Consider the following 19,262-nt stretch of genomic DNA (forward strand, 5'->3'; position numbering starts at 1 on the left):
GAAGACCCAGAGGAGAAAGGGGAGCCCAAGCCATGGACAGGTATGCAGGGAGGTGCTTGCTGCTAGAGGGTTGGGGGTCAGGGAGAGGAGAGGCTGAAACAAGCTGGGTTCAGTGAGCTCAGCAGCCTGGACTCCATGCTGGTGCATGTTATTTTAAGTGGAGGGAGGGAAGGGAAAGGCATGAGGTGAAGGATGTCATGACAGGACTGGAGGTGCTTCTGGTATCTGGTGGGCTCCCCAAGATTGGAGAGAATGCTACTCAATACCCTAAAGAGCACAGGACAGATGCTCAACAGCAAAGAATAAGCTGTGGGCATGGCTCTTGCCCAGAGCTGGTGTTGGAGTGTTTTCTGAGTTGTCCAATGTTGAGGCAAAATCCAAACAGGTGGGGAAAGTGGGTCTGACTCTGCAGCTGGTGGAAGGTGGGGGCGGGGACAGGAACTGCTGAGCTGTCGTCCCTGGGGGACCAGGAATGGGGTGAGGGAGGAGGAGAGAGCCTGAGTCCAGGTCCTCGCCTGGTGATGGAAGCCTTGGCGCCTGGCAGGGCCAAGCTGGGCTCTGGAGGTCAGCGGAACATCCCAGGAGCAGGGAAGAGGAACGGAAGCAGGAAGAGTAGAGACAGACAGCGTGGGCAAACAGTCACCAGGATGTCCTTGCTCAGAGATCCGCTCATGCCCGGCAGAGAGCCCAGGTCCTGAGTGGCTCCAGCAAAGTTCTCGAGGGCACAGAACTGCCAGTGGACCTCTGGGGTGAACAAAGCCTGGCAGCAGGGGCTGAACTGGCTGCTGGGGCCCCCACTGGTGCTGTCTTCCCAGAAAGTTCAGGACGAGCAGCAGGCTCTGGGCTCCTGTTTTCTGACCTCAGCCTCTCCCATCTGGCACATTTTCTGCGCTGACTGCTTTGGGGATATAGTTGAAAAGCACCCTGACCTGTCCGTCCTCAAGCCAAATTTTTCTGGGGCCCCTCCATGTTCCAGTGCACGCATGCATACTCAGTTGCTTCAGTCATGTCTGACTCTGTGACCCTCCAGACTGTGGCCCGCCAGGCTCCTCTGTCCATGGGTTTCTCCAGGCTAGAATACTGGAGTGGGTTGCTGTGCCTTCCTCCAGGGGATCTTCCCGACCCAGGGATCGAACCTGCGTCTCTTGCATTGCAGATGGATTCCCTACCGCTGAGCCACCGGGAAATCCCCCGTGTTCCAGAGGATGTCTCTCTGTTCCTAGCTGGTCACTAGATGGCCCTGGCTGCCTCCTGCTGATCCCTGCCACCCCCGGCTGGCTAGAGCACACTTTTAAAATATGTGTCAAAAAAAATAATAATAAATAAAATAAAATAAAATATGTGTCAAAGGAGGCCAGGAACCCTGGCTGGTAGCAGAACCAGCCTCCTCCAGTCCCCAAAACCTGTGTGGACACTTGCTTCCTCCAGGACTCCTGACCACCCCTCCTGACTCCTAGTACTCCCCCACCCCTAGACACACCGTAACACTCCCTGCCAGTCTCCAGACCTGGGCTTGGCTTTCGCTGCCCCGGAGATGGGGGAGCCCCTTACCTTCTCGGCGTTGGAGCGGATGCAGCGGATGAAGAAGGGCTCTGCGTTCCCCAGTGCCTCCAGGAGCTTATTCAGGGAAGTCTGAGGAGAGAGAGGGGGGAAGGTGTTGAGCTGGGACCCCCTCGGGGGCACGTCCCTCAAGGGAAGGGGATCCAGGTCACCTTCCTGCATCAACGGGGGTGTATCTGTGCTGACAGGGAACAGGGGAGGCTGCAGCAGGAGGCTGTGCTACCCCAGAGGGTCCCCAAAGGAGCTGTGGGTCCCCATGGCCGAGGGCCGCCACGTTTCTGTATCAGGTGAAAGGGGAGGGGAAGGTGGTGGAACCAGATTAACTCTTTCTAGGGATTTAAATCACATGTCAAAGGAGGCCAAGAACCCAGGTTAGTAACAGAACCCGTCTCTTCCTGCTCCCACAGAAATGTCAGCACCAGCTGGCGGCCACCCTCGTATCAGAGGTTGAGCTCTGCAGGGCCTCACTTCCGAGTGCTTAAATTCTAAGAATCCCAAACTGTTCCTTTTGTTCCTTCAGCCTTAGAGGTACAAGCTCCTGCCCATGGTTACTACCTCAATGTTCCTTCTCTGTTCCCCTTCTGCCTTCTCAGTCCTCTAGTACCTGTTTAACCAGTACCATACATTAAATTCTCTGATTTAAAAAAAAAAAAAAAGTCAGCCTCAGAAGGGATCATGGTTGTAGTGATTTTGGTCTCTGGCCTGCTATTTACAAAAGGGTATTGTGGGAGTTCCTAAATGATGTAATTATATATATATATATATATATATAAGCTGAAGTGGAAACAAAAGACTTAGATTGTGGAGAATGGGAAGGAACAGAAAAGTTAACGGTGAGAGCCTGCGGCCATTTGTTGTTTAGTTGCTAACTCATGTCCGACTCATGCGACCCCATCAACTGTAGCCCACTGGGCTCCTCTGTCCATGGAATTTTCCAGGCAAGAATACTGGAGTGGGTTGCCATTTCCTCCTACAGGGCATCTTCCTGACCCAGGGGTTCAACCTGCATCTCCTGCACTGGCAGGTGGGTTCTTTACCACTGAGCCACCAGAGAAGCCCTCACTGGCCACTGGACCCCACTGAGAAAAGAAATGTGTCCTTGAGCTTCCTGGCAACCAGGGAAAAAAGGGAAATGTGATCTAGGGACACAGTTCAGCATTCACATTAACTCACACGCTGACTCATGACTCTTTTGAGTTGGTGGTTCTCCACCAAGGGTGACTGTATTCCCCCAGGGAGCCTTGGCACCATCTGGAGACGTTTGGTAGTCATGTCTGGACAATGCTACCAGCGTCTGGTGGGTGGAGGCCAGCAATGTTGCTCAATGCCCCACAACACACAGGATGGCCCTCACCATGGAGAATGACCCAACCCCAAATGGCAAACGGTGCTACGGTCAGGAACGCTGGCGATAATGAGAAGCTCCCTGTGCTAGGTTAGTTTTGGCCCAGCCACGTGAGTGCCAGGCAGAGCTCAGCACCCCCTTCCACGCCCCTGGGCCACCCACCTGGAACTGGGCACTGATGCTGGGCGGTTTCTTCTTCTTGTGCAGGTGTAGCAGGGACTTGGTAGTACGATCGTGCAGGGTCATACTGATGATCAGCTTCAGGGATTTGGAGTCCAGCAGGTTCTAGGACAGAATCGCAGGGTCTGGCCTGCCCTCCCAAAGCCCCAGGGTGCACTGGGAGGCATCTTGTGCAGCCCCAGAGCCGGGACAATGCCCCCTGGGGTGGCAGCTCTTAGGCTCAGTCTGGGGGCTGTGCTGTCAGAGCCGGGGTTGGGGCGGGAGGGCCTGGCGGGCAGCGGTGGTGACCTGACCGGGGGACTGAGCCCGAGCTGCAACCTGTGGATGGTGCCGCCTCCGAGAGGGCCGATTACGGCCACTAGTGGCCTGAGTGCCCAGAAACCAAGCGCTACGGAGTGCTGGCTTCCCTCCGTGCAGCTCGAGGCGTGCCAAGCACCCCATGTTGCTATGAGTGGTCACCCAGCCGGCCCTCCCGTGGGGGGGCTAGTGCTGTCCCACCTGCTGGCCAGACTGAGTGGACTGGGCGGCTGCTCTCGATTTCTAATTTCAGAATCGCTCAGCACGCTGTACGTGGAGACGAGACAGGGCGCCTGGGTGCGCCTGGGTGTGCAGCCAAGGCTGGCTGCTGGGGTCTAGGCTGCCAGCGATGCACAGCTGCCCCCTTCCCAACAGGACCACCCTGGCTGACAGGCCTCCTCTCCCTGGATGCCCAGGCACTGACGAGCCCATCCCACCCTATTGGAGTTGGCTCACAGCTAAAGACACCCAACGTGGGGATATGATAGGAGGGTCCCATCGCCTCTTGGTGAGGTAAGCTCTGAGGTACGGCTGACACCCCTGGGTTCCCCGGGATCAGGCTGAGCCCACTTCCTGGCCTCCCCCACCTCAGGTTTCTCCTGGGACTTCCCCACTGTACACCACTTGTGCAGAGACCACATCACAGGTCCTGCTTCTAGAAAACCCAAACAAAGACCCCTCTGTGTCATTTCCACAGGAGACAGTTTTTTAGAGGGGGAAGGGGAGAGGGAAGGAAAGAGAAAGAATTAGAGAAGCTCGAGAAGGTAAAAGCCCCCGCCCCACCCCGCTTTCTAGAAACATGATGCGAGCCAGCTGCTCGCGAGGCGGTGTTGGGCGGTGTTGTGTGTGTTTACCTTTGGAATGATCTGCTTTTGTTTGATACCTTTACTTTTCCTGTCAAAATATTAAAAATGGTTTTGTGAACAGAAGGAACACAGTGTCTGGCTCTGGGTTAGTTTAGCAAGCCACGCCTTGCGGGTTAGATGGAGCGAGAACAGAGAGAGCGAGAGTCCGGGGGCACAAGTGCAACGAGGCCGCCGCCTCGCCAGGGACCCTGCACGCGCCCCACTGGGCCAGCGGCTGCCCCTGAGCGGGCAGGGGCCCCTGGGTGTCTGGGGGGCGCTGCTGGATCTCACAGAATGACTGTGAGATGTCCCAAAGGGGGCTCCGAGGGACCCCATGCAGCCGGGTCTACCAGGTGTCCCAGCTCTACTTGCTACATGCTGGGAAACACCAAAGCAGTCCAAAGACCCTTCTGGGGCCCCTGCCCTGGTGGCCGGTTCAGGGGTCTGTCTCTCAAAGAACTGAGATAGGGCCTGGGTGTATGGGTGACTTAAAGACTTGAACTGGCAGCAGGTTAAAAACAGAAGCTGATTTTTTTGGCCAAGGCGGCGGGGTGGGGGGGGGGCACCCGCACATTCTTAGATACTTAATGGAATCTTGCAGACAAGAAAAGATTTTTTAAAAAAATTGCAGCCTGGGAAGTTTCTAAGACCTGCTGAGGAAATGGTTCCCTGCAGATCTGCCAGAGGCTTGGCTCTGAGGTTCTTTGTGTCATGTTTCACGTTTATCCCCGTGGGGTGGAATGAGGCATCATAAAAATGACTTTGCAAACAGGCATCACTGCAGGCACAAGCTTTGTTCTCCTCGGCCTGAGCCCTAAGCAGTTGCTGGTGCCCACCGGTTGAGGTGGCTGCCTGCTGGGTTGGAGGGTATGAAAACTGCTACCCCTGCTTTGCAGACAGAGGGTGAATGCTCACAGCACTCAGGTCATACAGTGATAAGGGGGGTCCAAATCTCATCTGTGTGGCTTCTGGCCCTTTCTACTGCATCACACCCACAAAGCAGGGTCATGGGAAGAACAGAGGTCCTCAAGATGGCACACCCTGCCTCTGAGGCTTCTTTGTAAGCTCATAGTGGCAAAGGTTGGGGCGGGGGGAAGCAAGCCTTGCTCGGCGGGTTTGGGGGCAGAAAATCAGCTGCTTCGTGGCAGGAGCGTTCCTGGGAAGCTGTGCTGGACACTGGGGGGCTGGCGAGGATTTGGGTCAGGGTGCAGACACTAGGACGGGAGTATGACGAGGACCACTTAGCGACGGCTGGCGTGAGAACAGAACCACAAGACAGCGCGGCATGGACAGCGGCTCATTCAGTGTTATGGGAAGCCCCTGTAGGCGGGGGGTCGGGCGGGGGCTGGGGGTGTCTGGGGTGGGGAGGCGCTCGTTGCACTTGTGGGGGAGAGGGGGATGCCCACAACCTTGGGGGGGACTCACGGGATGAAGGTGCGGGGTTTCTGGAGCCGATTGAGGGACTGGAGAAGCTTACGGGGGTCGTCACCCTGCCAGGGCAATCCTTTGATACTCCGGATGATTTGGTCATGCAAATCGCTGGGGGGGAGGGGGTGCAGTGACAGAGAGAAGATGGGGTTAGAGCAGTGGGCCCGCCACCTCGGGGTCCCTGGCACGGTCGGGACCGTCTCCAGGCCACTGGAGCCAAAACATGCAACCTGGGGAAGGGCTGAAGGCTGCCGCCCCTCCCTCCTGCACGGAGAAGTCAGGGCTCGGCCACCCCAAGGAGGGTCCGCCCTCCTCCGGCGGTGGGGGAGGGGCTGGGGACACGTGGGGCTGAACAGAATCTGCAACAGGGCATCTCGGATCACTGGAAAAGGCCTCGTGTTTGAGCCTGTTGGAGTCTATAGAAAGCACCCACGGGCCACTGAAAACAGGAGACCCGGGAGGGTTCTGTCGGAAGCAGATGGGTTTCTCGTGATGGTTCTGCGGCTACACGTCTGCCTCCTTGTTGGCTTCAAGAAATGCCTTGGGAGGAATGAAGTGGAACTCACACAGGGTTATAACTGGGGTGATGCTTGGTTGTTCCGACTGGGGTGGGGGCCGGGGAGGCTGCCCCACTCCTTGCAGCACCCAGTACAGCCCCATCACAGCAGACGGCCCAGCAGAGCCCCAAGGGTGACGCTCTAGCTGAAGACACTCACCCCCCAGAATTCACCCCCTTATTAACTGTGTTCTGTTCAGTCACCGTGGGTTCAGGGCTGAGCAGACGTTTTAGGTGTGAGAATGACAACGGCTTAGGGACAAAAATCAAATGCCCTGAAAATGGACATTCGCAAACAATTTCTTGACAGCAAATGTCTAGGGCAGAATGTCTAGAAATGAGGGAGTGATGACTGCAGGATGATCTGGGAGTTTGTCTCTCTTTTTAAAAAAAATTTCCTCATTCCAAGGGACTTCTCTGGTGGTCCAGGGACTAAGACTCCATGCTCCCAATGCAAGGGGTCCAGGTTTGATCCCTGGTCAAGGAACTAGATCCCACATGTTGCAACTAAGAACTGGTATGGTTAAGTAAATAAAAAGATTAAAAAAACACTTCTTCATTGCAGTTACCTGAATACATGTTTAAGCTCTGAGCAGTTGACCTGGGAAGACCCCGATCGGCAGCCCCTTGTCTGTGTTCCATGCACCATGCCCAGGGCCAGGTGGCCGCACTTACCTCTGCTCCCTCACCCTCCAGGGAGGCACCGAGCAAAGACAACAGAGAGGTCACATGTCACCTCTCCACTCTGAGCGGTCAGCGCAGCGGCCAGCTCCCTACGATGACGGTGAAGCCCCTAGCTTCAGCCCACACCCCCCTGATCAGGCCAAATCTGGCGAGAGCGCCCCCTGGCTCACTGATCCCCTCTCTTCTGGCTCTGAACGCTGCGCTGAGCGCCTTGGGATGATGGCTCCTCGGGGCGTGCCTCCCTGGTCTCGGGTTCCAAGGCCCTTGCTTCTACTTACTTCTTGCTTTCATAGAAAGCAATGATGTCTTCAAAAGCGTTAATATCGAACTCCTCAGAGCCGTCAAATGAGAAATCTAGCATTGAGCAGCTGAAAGGGAGAATCTGTATAAACTAAATGTGCTTTTGTGGGTGGGACCTGTAGCCCCAGGGCCAGGCCTTGGGGAGACCGAGGGGGCCACTCTGAAATAGGGGGCAGTGTTTTTCTTTTTTTTTTCTCTCTTGCCTTCTTTGGGGTGAAAAAGCTGATTTAAAAATGCATCTTTTTTTTTTAAAAAAAGAAAAAACCACAACATATCTCTTTATCAAAAGGGAGGGGACACAAGTATACCTATGGCTGATTCCTGTTGATGTTTAGCAGAAACCAACACAATACTATAAAGCAATTATCCTTCAATTAGGAAAAAAAAATCAAAATGTATCTTTTTGAAAGGAGGAAAATGACACACTGCCTTCAGACAAATGGCACACGACCACTTACCTAGGAGCTATCTCTAACTCCACACGTAAGCTTTCATGGACCTCTTGAGGGGGGTTTTCTTACAAAGTGCTCAAAAAACAAAATGACTTTTTCATGTTTCAAAATTTAGGGGCTCGCTCCTTGGGAATTTTGCTGAGTCTTAAGAAAGAGCTTGGGGACTCTGCTGCCCCGGGGCTTTCACACCAGCTGTCCCCCCAGGTCAGCACACACTGCTTGCCTTGTCTGGGCCAACGAGTCCTGTCTCAGTGTAGCCTGCCTGGCTGGGCTCTCGCAGGCTGCCTGAAGAGTCCCTGCCCTGGCTTTGTCCTGGCCTCAGATGGCTATCAAGCATGACCTTTTATAGCCTGCCTTCCTAGAAGCACAAGCCTGCTCACTTTTACACTCAGTACCAACTGGGGTATCTGGAGGAACCCTGACCGTCACTAGGTGGCCACAGAACACCCCGTGTCATCTGAGCAGCAATAACCCATCTGTGTTTCTGACTGAGAGTAAAGTAACTTAGCAGATCGGTGTTTGGGACATCCTGGTCAGGCAGAGGGAGGAAGTGCTCTTAAATCAAGCTTGCTGCTCTGCGAGACCAGCAGCCTCTCAGCCCCGCCCACCAACGGTCACAACGGGCCCTGAAAAGGAGCCTTTGTAAACTGAGCCGCCCACATCCCCCAAAACAGATGATGCACGAGGTTGGCCTCTCTGTGTGCAGAAATGCGGCCACCAGATGCCGTTGCTTCTGGGTGTTTCTGATTCAAGCGGCTGCTGGGTTCCTTAATCAGGTCAACTCTGACCTGGGTTCAGGGTGTCGGGTTTCTGGCGCCGTTTTAAACAATGCCGCTGCCTACAGGCTTCGGCTGGGACAGATCAAGATCTCGCTCACCGGTAGAGTTTTTCTGACGGGGTGCTGGCTCCTCTATGTAGTTCTCCCAGGTGACCTTGGGCACCAGAGCTGTCCAGACCTGCTGGGGAGACAGAGCACATGAAGTTTGGAGGAGAGGGTTGCTTGGAGCTGAAGGGCTTCTTAACTTTTCCATGGAGCCTGTGGTTCTGACTTGAACCCGATTTTAAAAAAAGGAGGGGCTAACACAGGAGGGTAAAGGAAGTCTCCATAAAACCCAGAGAAGAGATTTTTAGAACTCCTCTCTGGATCCTGTCTGGAGTCACCACTGAACCGGAAGATTTTAAGTCTTAGCACTTACTAGTATGTGTATAGTTAATACCAAAGTCATTAAATTTAAACTTGACCTTCGGTTTGACAATTAAAAAATAAATAAATAGTGCTCGCTTCGGCAGCACATATACTAAAATTGGAACGATACAGAGAAGATTAGCATGGCCCCTGCGCAAGGATGACACGCAAATTCGTGAAGCGTTCCATATTTTTTAAAAAAAAATAGAAAAAAAAAAATAAATAAATAAAATAAAAAATAAAAAAATAAAAAAAGGAGGGGGCCGGGTGGGGGGCGGTGCTGACACTCAAATTTGGGCACAGCAGGGAACCATGAAATGTTCCATTTCCTCCCCAAACAGCACCATCTATTTCCTAAAACAGATGCCCTAGGACCTTTGCACATGCTGCCCGCCCCCATGGCCAGGCCACTCTGCCCGCCCTGTCTGGCCCAAACAGTACTGTCTCAATGGAGTGGCTTTAATCTTTCAATCCTCCTTTAATCAACACCCCGCCCTTCCTAAAACGGAACCCTGGGGCTGGTATCTGGAGCTGAGTGATCCTGGGAGAGTCACTCAGCCCTTCCGGGTGTCAGGCTGTTCTCACAGAAAAACAGGAACACCCCTTCTTGCCTTGTGAGGATGAGCAGGTTAAATTAGATATCCCGCTACAAACCTTCTGTTTTGCATGATCAACAGGCTTGGGAGCTAATTTATGATAGCCATGAAAGCAACCTAAATATCTATTGACAGATGAATGGATAGGGAAGACGTGGTATAGTTATACAATGAAACACGACTCAGCCATAAGAAAGAATGCAACAATGCTGACTGCAGCTACATGGGTGGACCTAAAGATGATCATACTAAATGCAGTTAAGTCAGACAAAGACAAATTTTATACACTATCACTTACATGTGGCATCAGAAAAAATAACACAAACGAACTTCTGTACTAAACAGACTCACAGGCAAAGAAAACAAACCTATGGTTACTGAGGCGAAAGGATGAGGAGAGGGATAAATTAGGAGTTTGGGATTAGCAGATACAAACTATTATATATGAAGGTAACCATAAAGCCCTCCTGTGTAGCACTGGGAACTACAGTCAATATCTTGTAATAAACTATTGTGTGCTAAGTTGTTTCAGTGTGGCTGACTCTCTGACCCCATGGACTGTAGCCCACCAGGCTCCTCTGTCCATGGGATTCTCCAGGCAAGAATACTGGAGTGGGTTGCCACGCCCTCCTCCAGGGGGATCTACCCTACCCAGGGACTGAACCCGTATCTCTTACATCTCCTCTACTGGCAGGCAGGTTCTTTATCACTAGTGCGAAAGAAGAAGAAAAGTTTAGGGAACAAGACAGAAGTGCTGGTTGCACAACTCAGGAATGTGCTAAATGTGATGAAATTTTACACTTTGCAGTGGACTTTGAGCACCCCCTTCTCGACAGTGACACATGGAGTCTCCTACCGGCAGCCTTTTCAGCTCTCTCGGCCCGCAGGCGCCCAGCCTCCCGGAGCACGGCCATGGCCTGGATGGCGGCCCGGAGCACCGCCCAGCGGAACACGGCCACGGGGTCCATGCCGATGAGCTCCCGCACGTAGGAGCTGTCACTGCCCCGCAGGAGGGCCACGATGTCTGGCCGCATGTAGTCCATGTTCTTCTCTCGGAAGTCCTGGCATGGCGAGGATGGGTAAGAAGGGTGGTGGGTGGTCCCTTGCTAGTGTCGGCCGAGGCCCTGGGGTCAGCTCGGGAAGGGCTGGGTGGGGAGCGGAGCCCATCTCCAAGACAGAGAGGGGGTTCCTGCCCATGGGGCCCTCGAAAGCAGAGCCAGGGGTTTGACACTGGGTCTGAGAGCCCTGGAACCTCGCCCAGCAAAAGCAGTAAAAGAGGAGGGAGGGAGCGAGCGCCTGAGGGAAGGGACCTCCAGGGCAGCTAGGGGTCCCCTTCCCATCCCCTGAGTGGAGCACAACCTGGTTGACAGTGGTGACAGACAGCTACGTACCTTGATCTGATATTTCACCTTCCCTGCGAAGTGCTGGATGATGAAGGCCGGCTCCATGACGGGGGTGCCGACGAAGTATCTGTTGTCCTCGTGCTGCTGTTTGAACTTGGCCAGCAGAGTCTGGCTCGTGGCGTGCGGAAAGCTGGGAAGAGCACGGGAGACCTTTAACTGCGGAAACTGCAACCGCTCACCTGCTCTATGCTGTGGGCAGGTCGCAGGCCCTCGATGGAGGAGGCGGGCGGGTGCTCGGGCTGCGCTGGCCTGGGCACGAGGCTGAGGGCAAAGTGATGCCCTCAGAGCTGGGAAGCAAAGTTGAAACAGGCAGAGCAGCCCAGTGCCCCAGCCCTGGTGGTCCATGTAAACGTCTGGTCCAGGCAAGATCGTGACTGGGGCCCATCATGGGCAGTTCCTGGAATAATCCCAGGACAGGGGTGACTGTTGGTCTCAGGTGCATCTGTACCTGGGTGCTGTGTCTTGCAGTGGGTCTTGCCCATGCTCCCCTGTTAGAGGCAGGGGCTGGGAGACAGATGAAACAGGGAGGTGATCGGGGCCTGACTAAGGGAGCCGCTGTATCTGGCTATTTCAGCCTCCCAGGAAGGAAATGCCGCAGCCGGCTTTGGTACTCAGTCTGCGCCCTGCCTCACTGCAAACATGGGCAGCAAGGTATGCCTCTGAAACCCTGATGCCCAGGTTTCATGGCTTGACAGAGGGTAGAGGGGGAGACCCTGTAGCTATGAGGCACATCACTGCCAGGGTCAGGGTGTGGAGAGCAAGAGACCCATTCACTCGGTTGTGGAAATAAATAACATTTTCACACACTATTTTAGAAAATCCAATTCGAAGCCCCCAAGCCCCCCTAAAATCATGATGAACTAAAACAATAAAATTTTATTTTTCTAAATCTTGATTTTTTTTTTTGCTCACCATGGACTTTTTTTTTTGCATCCATTTTTATTTATTATTTGGCCATGTCCCAAAGCAGGTGGGGTCTTAGCTCCCCAACCAGGGATCGAACCTGTGCCCCCTGCATTGGAAGCACAGAGTCTTAACCACTGGACTGTTAGAGAGTTCCCCTAAAATAGCAAGATTTTAAACAAAGACAAATCCTATCAGACTCATCCTGGCTCTGCCTTGAATGCCTTTCCCAGATTTGGCTCTGGGGAGTTTGGTGGGAGGGACAATTAACCCTTCCAAGTGCCCTGCTCCTTCCCTTATCTGAGCCGGTTTTCTCCCTGGATTCTGGCCGAGAATGGATGTGTCTGTCCTGGATGGGACTCGGTTTGAGGCAGGTGGTGAGCCCGATCCACCCCAGGCCTGAGCGGACTTTGGCAGCAAACGAGGGGCCTGATAAAAGTTGCTGATAAAAAAAACTTTCCAGTGGATAAGGATTCGCCTTGCAATGCAGGAGATGCACGTTCCATCCCTGGACAGGGAACAAAGATCCCATGTGCCGAGGAACAACTAAGCCTACGTGCCACAACTACTGAGCCCTGGAGCCACAACTAGAGGGTCTGCACACCTCAACAAAAGACCCCACAGGATGCAACAAAGATCTCACATGCTGCAACTAGGACCCGACACAGTCAAAAGAAGCCCCAGACACACTGACTACGCCCTGACACACTGACCCTGCGAATGTGGCCTTAGAGGCAGTCAAGTCAAGATGAGCTCTTTAGGGGGGCTTTGCTGGCAGTCCAGTGGTTAGGTACTTTCACAACTGAGGGCTCCTGTGCAATCCATGGTTGTGGGAACTAAGATCTCACAAGCTGTATGACGCGGTCCCCACTCTCCCCTAAAAAGATGAGGTCATTAGAGTGGGTACTGACTGATCTAGTAGACTGGAGTCTTTATAAGAAGAGATGAGGCAGAAGGACAGAAGATGACGTGACTACAGAGGCAGAGACTCTTGGCCACAAGCCAAGAACACCTGGAGCCCCTGGAAGGTGGAAGATGTGAAGAAGTCTCCTCCTTGGAGGGAGGGTGGCCCTCCCACACCTTGATTTTGGTCCATCAAGGCTGATTTTGCGCTTCTAGTCTGCAGAACTGTGGGAGAATAAATTTCTGCTGTTTTAGGCTGTCCTGCGATTTCAGGAACTCTGGCTGAGTGACCAAGCATAAAGCACCTTAAAAATACCCTCTCCAGCCTTCATCATGTCTTGTGGACGAGGGCTGACAGGCTTGGTGGAGAATCTCATATCCGGGGCCCTGATTCCACTCCCTGCCCTTTGCAAGGCTGCACCAAGCCTGTGCCCAGCTTCTAGATTCAGGTCCCACAAGTCTTTCCCAAGGACTCCTGGGAGGGCGAGGGTGTGTTCCTGAGTTCACAGCTACTTCCAGTGTTAATATTTCTCTGGTGAATTGCAAATGCGGGGTCAAGATTTGCAGCCACATGACTCTGAGCAACTTGGAAGTTCTGGGATGGAATGGACTGGAGTAAGGCCCCGGGGCTGCAGAACCGGATGCATCGGGCCCATGGATACTCACTTGCTCTCTTCGTCCAGCAGATAGAAGAGGCCGGTGGGCTTCTTGCTGATCAGGTGGATGCAGCCGACGTTGTCTGTGTAGTCGATGTTGTGCCATGAGATCCCTTCGCTCTGGTACTCCTCCTGCAGGGTTCAAGGGGTGTCTGTTAAGTTCATCATTTCATGGACACAGTAACATCTACATAGCACATGTCCTATGTAAAAATGTTTTATTTATGTATGCACATACATATTTATATATAAACATGCAAATAACATGGGATGCATATTAATGTATCAATAGAAATACATCAATAAATACATAAAATTATTTGATAAATAAACAGCAACAGGGAACAGGAACGCACATTCTCAAACATCTTCAGGAAGTCCTCTACATACGAACCTTCAAGTGGTGAACTTTCAAAGCTGTGAATGTGCACTCACGTGTCCAATTATGTAGTGAGTTCGTGTGTCTGTGTACACTGCCATGAGTTCGCGTGTCTGTGTACACTGCCATGAGTTCGAGTGTCTGTGTACACTGCCATGTGCACACACCCTCTGTAAGTGGCTGTGCAGCTCGCCCTCTATCTTCTGTTGCTGACAATCTTCAGTTCTATCACCTCCCACCTCCCCGCCCTCCTCCAGTCAGTCTTGCCTATTCGCTCCATGCCAGCCCTGTATGCCAGCTGCTGCACTGGACTACTGTACTTTTCCAAGTACTGTAAGATTAAAGATATTTTCTTCCTTTTTTGCATTTGTTTTTTTACGTATTATTGGTGTGAAAATTATTCTAAACCTGTAACGGTACAGGTTTATGTGTTAACTGGGCGTGTGTGCGCACTCAGTCGCTCAGCTCTATCTGACTCTTGGTGACCCGATGGACTATAGTCCCCACCAGGCTCCTTTGTCTATGGGATTTTCTAGGCAAGAAAACTGGAGTGGGTTGCCATTTCCTCCTCCAGGGGATCATCCCAACCCAGGGATCGAACTTGCATCTCTCCTGCACTGGCAGGAAGATTCTTTACCACAGCACCACCTGGAAAACCCAGTTGGGTGCCTAGGCTAACTCTGTTGGACTTATGAACGTACTATCAGAACAGAACTTGTTCATGATGTAGGGGACTTACTGCATCACACCAGAGTGCTTAAAAATCACACTTAAAGTCACCCAGGGGTCAGCAAACTTTCTTTGTAAAGAGCCAGATGGTAAATAAACTAGGCTTTATGAGTTTGATGGTGTCTGCATGATGACTCAGCTTTGCTCTTGTGGCAAGAAAGGAGACAAAGGGGTGTGGCCATGTGCCAGTAATTTTGGGCAGCCCCTGCTCTTGAACAACTATGTCCCGACAATCATATGTGTGAGAGACTCATGTCACTCTGAACTTTCTAACAGCCATGTTTAAAAATGTGAAATGAAAGCATGTGAAGTTAACTTAAACAATACAGTTAAATTAACCCAATACACCCAAGGTGTATGATGTATGTCAACATCATGACATGTGATTTAACTGACATAAAAAATTACAAACACGGCCTTGTACCAATGAGACAAAAATGCCTTTTCTTTCGATTTTACTTTCTGGCCATGCAGCAAGGCATGCAGGATCTTAGTTTCTGGACCAGGGATAGAACTCGTGCTTCCTACAGTGGGGCTGACTGTGGCTCAGACCATGAACTCCTCACTGCAAGATGAAGACTTAAATTGAAGAAAGCAGGGAAAATCACGAGACCATTCAGGTATGACCTAAATCAAATCCCTTACAGTGGAAGTGACAAATAGATTCAAGGGACTAGATCTGATAGAGTGCCTGAAGAACTATGGACGGAGGTTCGTGACATTGTACAGGAGGCAGGGATCAAGACCATCCCTGAGAAAAAGAAAATTCAAAAAGGTAAAATGGTTGCCTGAGGAGGCCTTACAAATAGCTGAGAAAAGAAGAGAAGCGAAAGGCAAAGGAGAAAAGGAAAGATACACCCATTTGAATGCAGAATTCCAAAGAATAGCACAGAAAGATAAAGCCTTCCTCAGAGATCAATGCAAAGAAATAGAGGAAAAACAATAGAATGGGAAAGACTAGAGATTTCTTCAATAAAATTAGAGATACAAGGGATCATTTCATGCAAAGATGGGCACAATAAAGGACAGAAATGGTATGGATCTAACAGAAGCAGAAGATATTAAGAAGAGGTGGCAAGAATACACAGAAGAACTATACAAAAAGATCTTCATGACCCAGATAACCACAATGGTGTGATCACTCACCTACAACCAGATATCCTGGAATACAAAGTTAAGTGGGCCTTGGGAAGCACCACTACAAACAAAGCTAGTGGAGGTGATGGAATTCTAGTTGAGCTATTTCAAATCCTAAAAGATGATGCTGCTAAAGTGATACACTCAATATGCCAGCAAATTTGGAATACTCTGCAGTGGCCACAGGGCTGGAAAAGGTGTTTTCATTTCAATTCCAAAGAAAGACAATGCCAAAAAATGTTCAAACTACCACACAATTGCACACATCTTACAACTAGCAAAGTGAAGTGAAGTCGCTCAGCCATGTCCGATTCTTTGTGACCCCATGGACTGTTGCCTACCAGGCTTCTCCGTCCATGGGATTTTCCAGGCAAGAGTATTGGAGTGGGTTGCCATTTCCTTCTCCAGGGGATCTTCCCGACCCAGGGATCAAACCCAGGTCTCCTGCATTGCAGACAGACGCTTTACCCTCTGAGCCACCAGGGACACTAGCAAAGTAATGCTCAAAATTCTCTAACCAGGCTTCAACAGTATGTGAACTGTGAACTTCCAGATGTTCAGGCTGGATTTAGAAAAGGCAGAGGAGCCAGAGATCAAATTGCCAACATCTGTTGGATCATCAAAAAAGCAAGAGTTCCATAAAAAACATCTAGCTTTGTTTTTTTGACTACGACAAAGCCTTTGACTGTGTGGATCACAACAAGCCGTGGAAAATTCTTAAAGAGATGGGACTACCAGACCACCTTACTTGCCTCCTGAGAAATCTATATGCAGGTCAAGAAGCAACAGTTAGAACTGGACATGGAACAACAGACTGATTCTAAACAGGGAAAGGAGTATGTTAAGGCTGTATATTGTCACCCTGCTTATTTAACTTATATGCAGAGGGTATCATGCGAAAAGCCAGGATGGATGAAGCACAAGCTGGAATCAAGATTGCCGGGAGAAATACCAATAACCTCAGATACGCAGATGACACCACCCCCTTATGGCAGAAATTGAAGAAGCATTGAAGAGCCTCTTGATGAAAGTGAAAGAGGAGAGTGAAAAAGTTGGCTTAAAACTCAACATTCAGAAGACTAAGATCTCGGGATCCAGTCCCATCACTTCAAGGCAAATAGATGGGGAAACAATGAAATCAGTGACAGACTATTTTTTTGGGCTCCCAATTTACTGCAGATGGTGATTGCAGCCATGAAATTAAAAGATGCTTGCTTCTTGGAAGAAAAGCTATGATCAACCTACACAGCATATTAAAAAGCAGAAACACTACTTTGCCAACAAAGGTCCATCTAGCCAAAGCTATGGTTTTTCCAGTAGTCATGTATGGATATAAGAGTTGGACAATAAAGAAAGCTGAGGGCCAAAGAATTGATGCTTCTGAACTGTGCTATGGAGAAGACTCTTGAGAGTCCCTTGGACTGCAAGGAGATCAAACCAGTCCATCCTAAAGGAAATCAGTCCTGAATATTCATTGGAAGGACTGATGCTGAAGCTGAAACTCCAATACTTTGGCCACCTAATGAGAAGAACTGACTCACTGTAAAAGACCCTGATGCTGGGAAAGATTGAAGGCAGGAGAAGGGGATGACAGAGGATGAGATGACTGGATTGTATCACTGACTCAATGGACAGGAGTTTGAGTAAGCTTCAGCAGTTGTGATGGACAGGGAGGCCTGGCGTGCTGCAGTCCGTGGGGTCACAAAGAGTCAGACATGAGTAAGCGACTGAACTCCGTGCAGAGGAAGTGTGCAGTCTTTTTTTAATGATTATGTAAATTATCTTCATTCATTAAAAAAAACCAAACAACTATCTTATTGGACTACAGCGGATTAACAATGTTGTGACAGTTTCAGGTGCATAGCAGAGCGACTCAGCCACACATATACACGTATACATCCATTCTTCCCCAAACCCCCCTCCCACCCAGGCTGCCCAGGAAGCGTGGAGTCTTAACCACTGGACTGCCAGGGAAGTCCCCCAAATGCCTTTCTCCCCCTGCGCTACGTCTTTGCAATCCGCTATGTCTTTTGCTCTTCCTACTCAAGTCAATTTGGACCAGCCACATTTCAAGTGAGAAATGCGAGTTTCAGCTAAAAGACATAATAGTAAAATTAGCTAAATATTTGCTAAATATAGGGGCTTCTTTGGTGGCTCAGACAGTAAATAATCTGCTTGCAAATGCAGGAGGCCTGGGTTTGGGAAGATCCCCTGGAAACGGGAATGGCAACCTACTCTAGCATTCTTGCCTGGAGAGTTCTATGGACAGAAGAGCCTGGTGGGCTACAGTCCATGGGGTCCCAAAGAATCAGACATGACTGGAGGACTAACACTTGCACTTTCACATATATACCTGTGTAAACCCATCGGTTTTCTTTCCTCGTCAGAATCCATCATGGGAAGGACAATACTTGGGTAAAGAAGGCTGGTTATTTTGACCAACACCTATAACATGGGATATCTTCATTGTTGACTAAAGCAAATCCTTACAAGGCAACTCAACTTGTCTCCCGTTGAATCAACTTTCACATTTGAGCAGAGAGAAAGTACAAATATCCCTGCCTTTTGCCTCATCCGGGGCTGGTGGGAATGTTCCTGGACTCTCCCTTTTGGGTAGAGAAAAGTTCTGGGGCAGGTTTGATGACAAACCAGGTCCCCAGGGGGATCCCGGTTCTGGCTCATTCCCTTCCTCCTAGGACTGGATGGGTGAATTAAGCCGGTATTTCCTTACCTGTTCTAGCTTGAAAATGTGCTGGTTGAAGTAATACTGGAGCTGCTCGTTGGCGTAGTTGATGCAGAACTGCTCAAAACTGTTCCTCTCAAAGTCTTCAAACCCAAAGATGTCGAGGACTCCGATAGACAGGCACTGGGGGAGATGGAGAGAATGGTTATTACTGGTGAGCACTCCCTTGGGAGCAATCTGTCCGATGGCAAGGGTCTTAGAACCTATAATATTTTTTTTTTCAAACTTGGAAGGTTTTATTTTGTACTGGGGTACAGCCAATTAACAATGTTGTGATAGTTTCAAGTGAACAGTGAAGGGACTCAGCCATACATACACCTGTGTCCTTCTCTCCTCAACCCCCCTCCCATACAGGCTGGCACATAACATTGAGTAGATACAACCTGTAATATTAAACAAAGAGCCCTGTGTTTTTGACTTCTGTTTGGGGCTGCACTGTGTGGCAGGCAGGATCTTAGCTCCCCAACCAGGATTGAACCCATGCCCCCGGCAGTGGAAGCAGACAGTCTTAACCACTGGGCCGCCAGGGAAGCCCCAGAGTCCCCTATTTTCTCTGCACTGGGCCCTGAGAACCGCATCCTGTTGGCTCCCTGGGGCTGCTGAGGGGAGAAACTGGCCTCACGCCTGACCGACTGCAGCCGGGGTCACAGGGTGCCAGCCGGGGAGGTGTGGCCCTCACCGAGACAGACTCCTCCATGTCCTTCTTGTTGAGGAGAGCGTGGTTGATCCGCAGCACGATCCAGTCGAACAGCGCGCTGTAGAGGGACTTGGCCATGGAGTCACGGGCGGTGATGGCCTACGGGCACAGAGAGTGTGGGGCAGTGGCGGGGGTGACACCTTGGCCGGGTGGGCCCCCGAGGTCTGTGCGCCGGCAGGTCGAGGTGGCGACTTGCACCACTCAGCTCCTCTGATACCTCCCCTTCTCACTTTGCCTGCCGTCCTGCCAGCTCGGATGCCCTTGCACACCGGGGCATGAAGCC

General features: G+C 51.1%; 1 protein-coding gene, 1 non-coding gene and 1 pseudogene across 11 annotated transcripts in view; 2 read left to right on the forward strand and 1 right to left on the reverse strand.

Moving 5' to 3' along the window:
* MYO9B (myosin IXB) overlaps window positions 1–19,262 on the reverse strand; it is a 109,111-nt gene that overhangs the window by 21,783 nt on the left and 68,066 nt on the right. For 4 of the 10 annotated variants that reach the window (XM_043911064.1, XM_043911066.1, XM_043911063.1 and 1 more), the window contains exons 9-19: window positions 18,962–19,078; window positions 18,271–18,405; window positions 13,305–13,426; window positions 10,821–10,962; window positions 10,286–10,490; window positions 8,525–8,606; window positions 7,174–7,263; window positions 5,653–5,766; window positions 4,237–4,276; window positions 3,068–3,190; window positions 1,552–1,632 (exon numbers count right to left, since the gene is read on the reverse strand). In XM_043911064.1, coding sequence (XP_043766999.1) covers window positions 1,552–1,632; window positions 3,068–3,190; window positions 4,237–4,276; window positions 5,653–5,766; window positions 7,174–7,263; window positions 8,525–8,606; window positions 10,286–10,490; window positions 10,821–10,962; window positions 13,305–13,426; window positions 18,271–18,405; window positions 18,962–19,078 — 1,251 coding nt within the window. The remainder of the gene's footprint in view (window positions 1–1,551; window positions 1,633–3,067; window positions 3,191–4,236; window positions 4,277–5,652; window positions 5,767–7,173; window positions 7,264–8,524; window positions 8,607–10,285; window positions 10,491–10,820; window positions 10,963–13,304; window positions 13,427–18,270; window positions 18,406–18,961; window positions 19,079–19,262) is intronic. The other 6 variants (XM_043911065.1, XM_043911068.1, XM_043911067.1 and 3 more) reach the window with 6 other exon arrangements.
* LOC122701175 lies at window positions 8,699–8,812 on the forward strand (annotated as a pseudogene).
* On the forward strand, window positions 8,922–9,028 carry LOC122701222. Its single transcript, XR_006343043.1, has one exon. It is a non-coding gene; the product is annotated as a U6 spliceosomal RNA (small nuclear RNA).

The sequence above is a fragment of the Cervus elaphus genome, chromosome 9 (assembly GCF_910594005.1).
Source record: "Cervus elaphus chromosome 9, mCerEla1.1, whole genome shotgun sequence".
In the NCBI taxonomy this organism is placed as follows: Eukaryota; Metazoa; Chordata; class Mammalia; order Artiodactyla; family Cervidae; genus Cervus; species Cervus elaphus.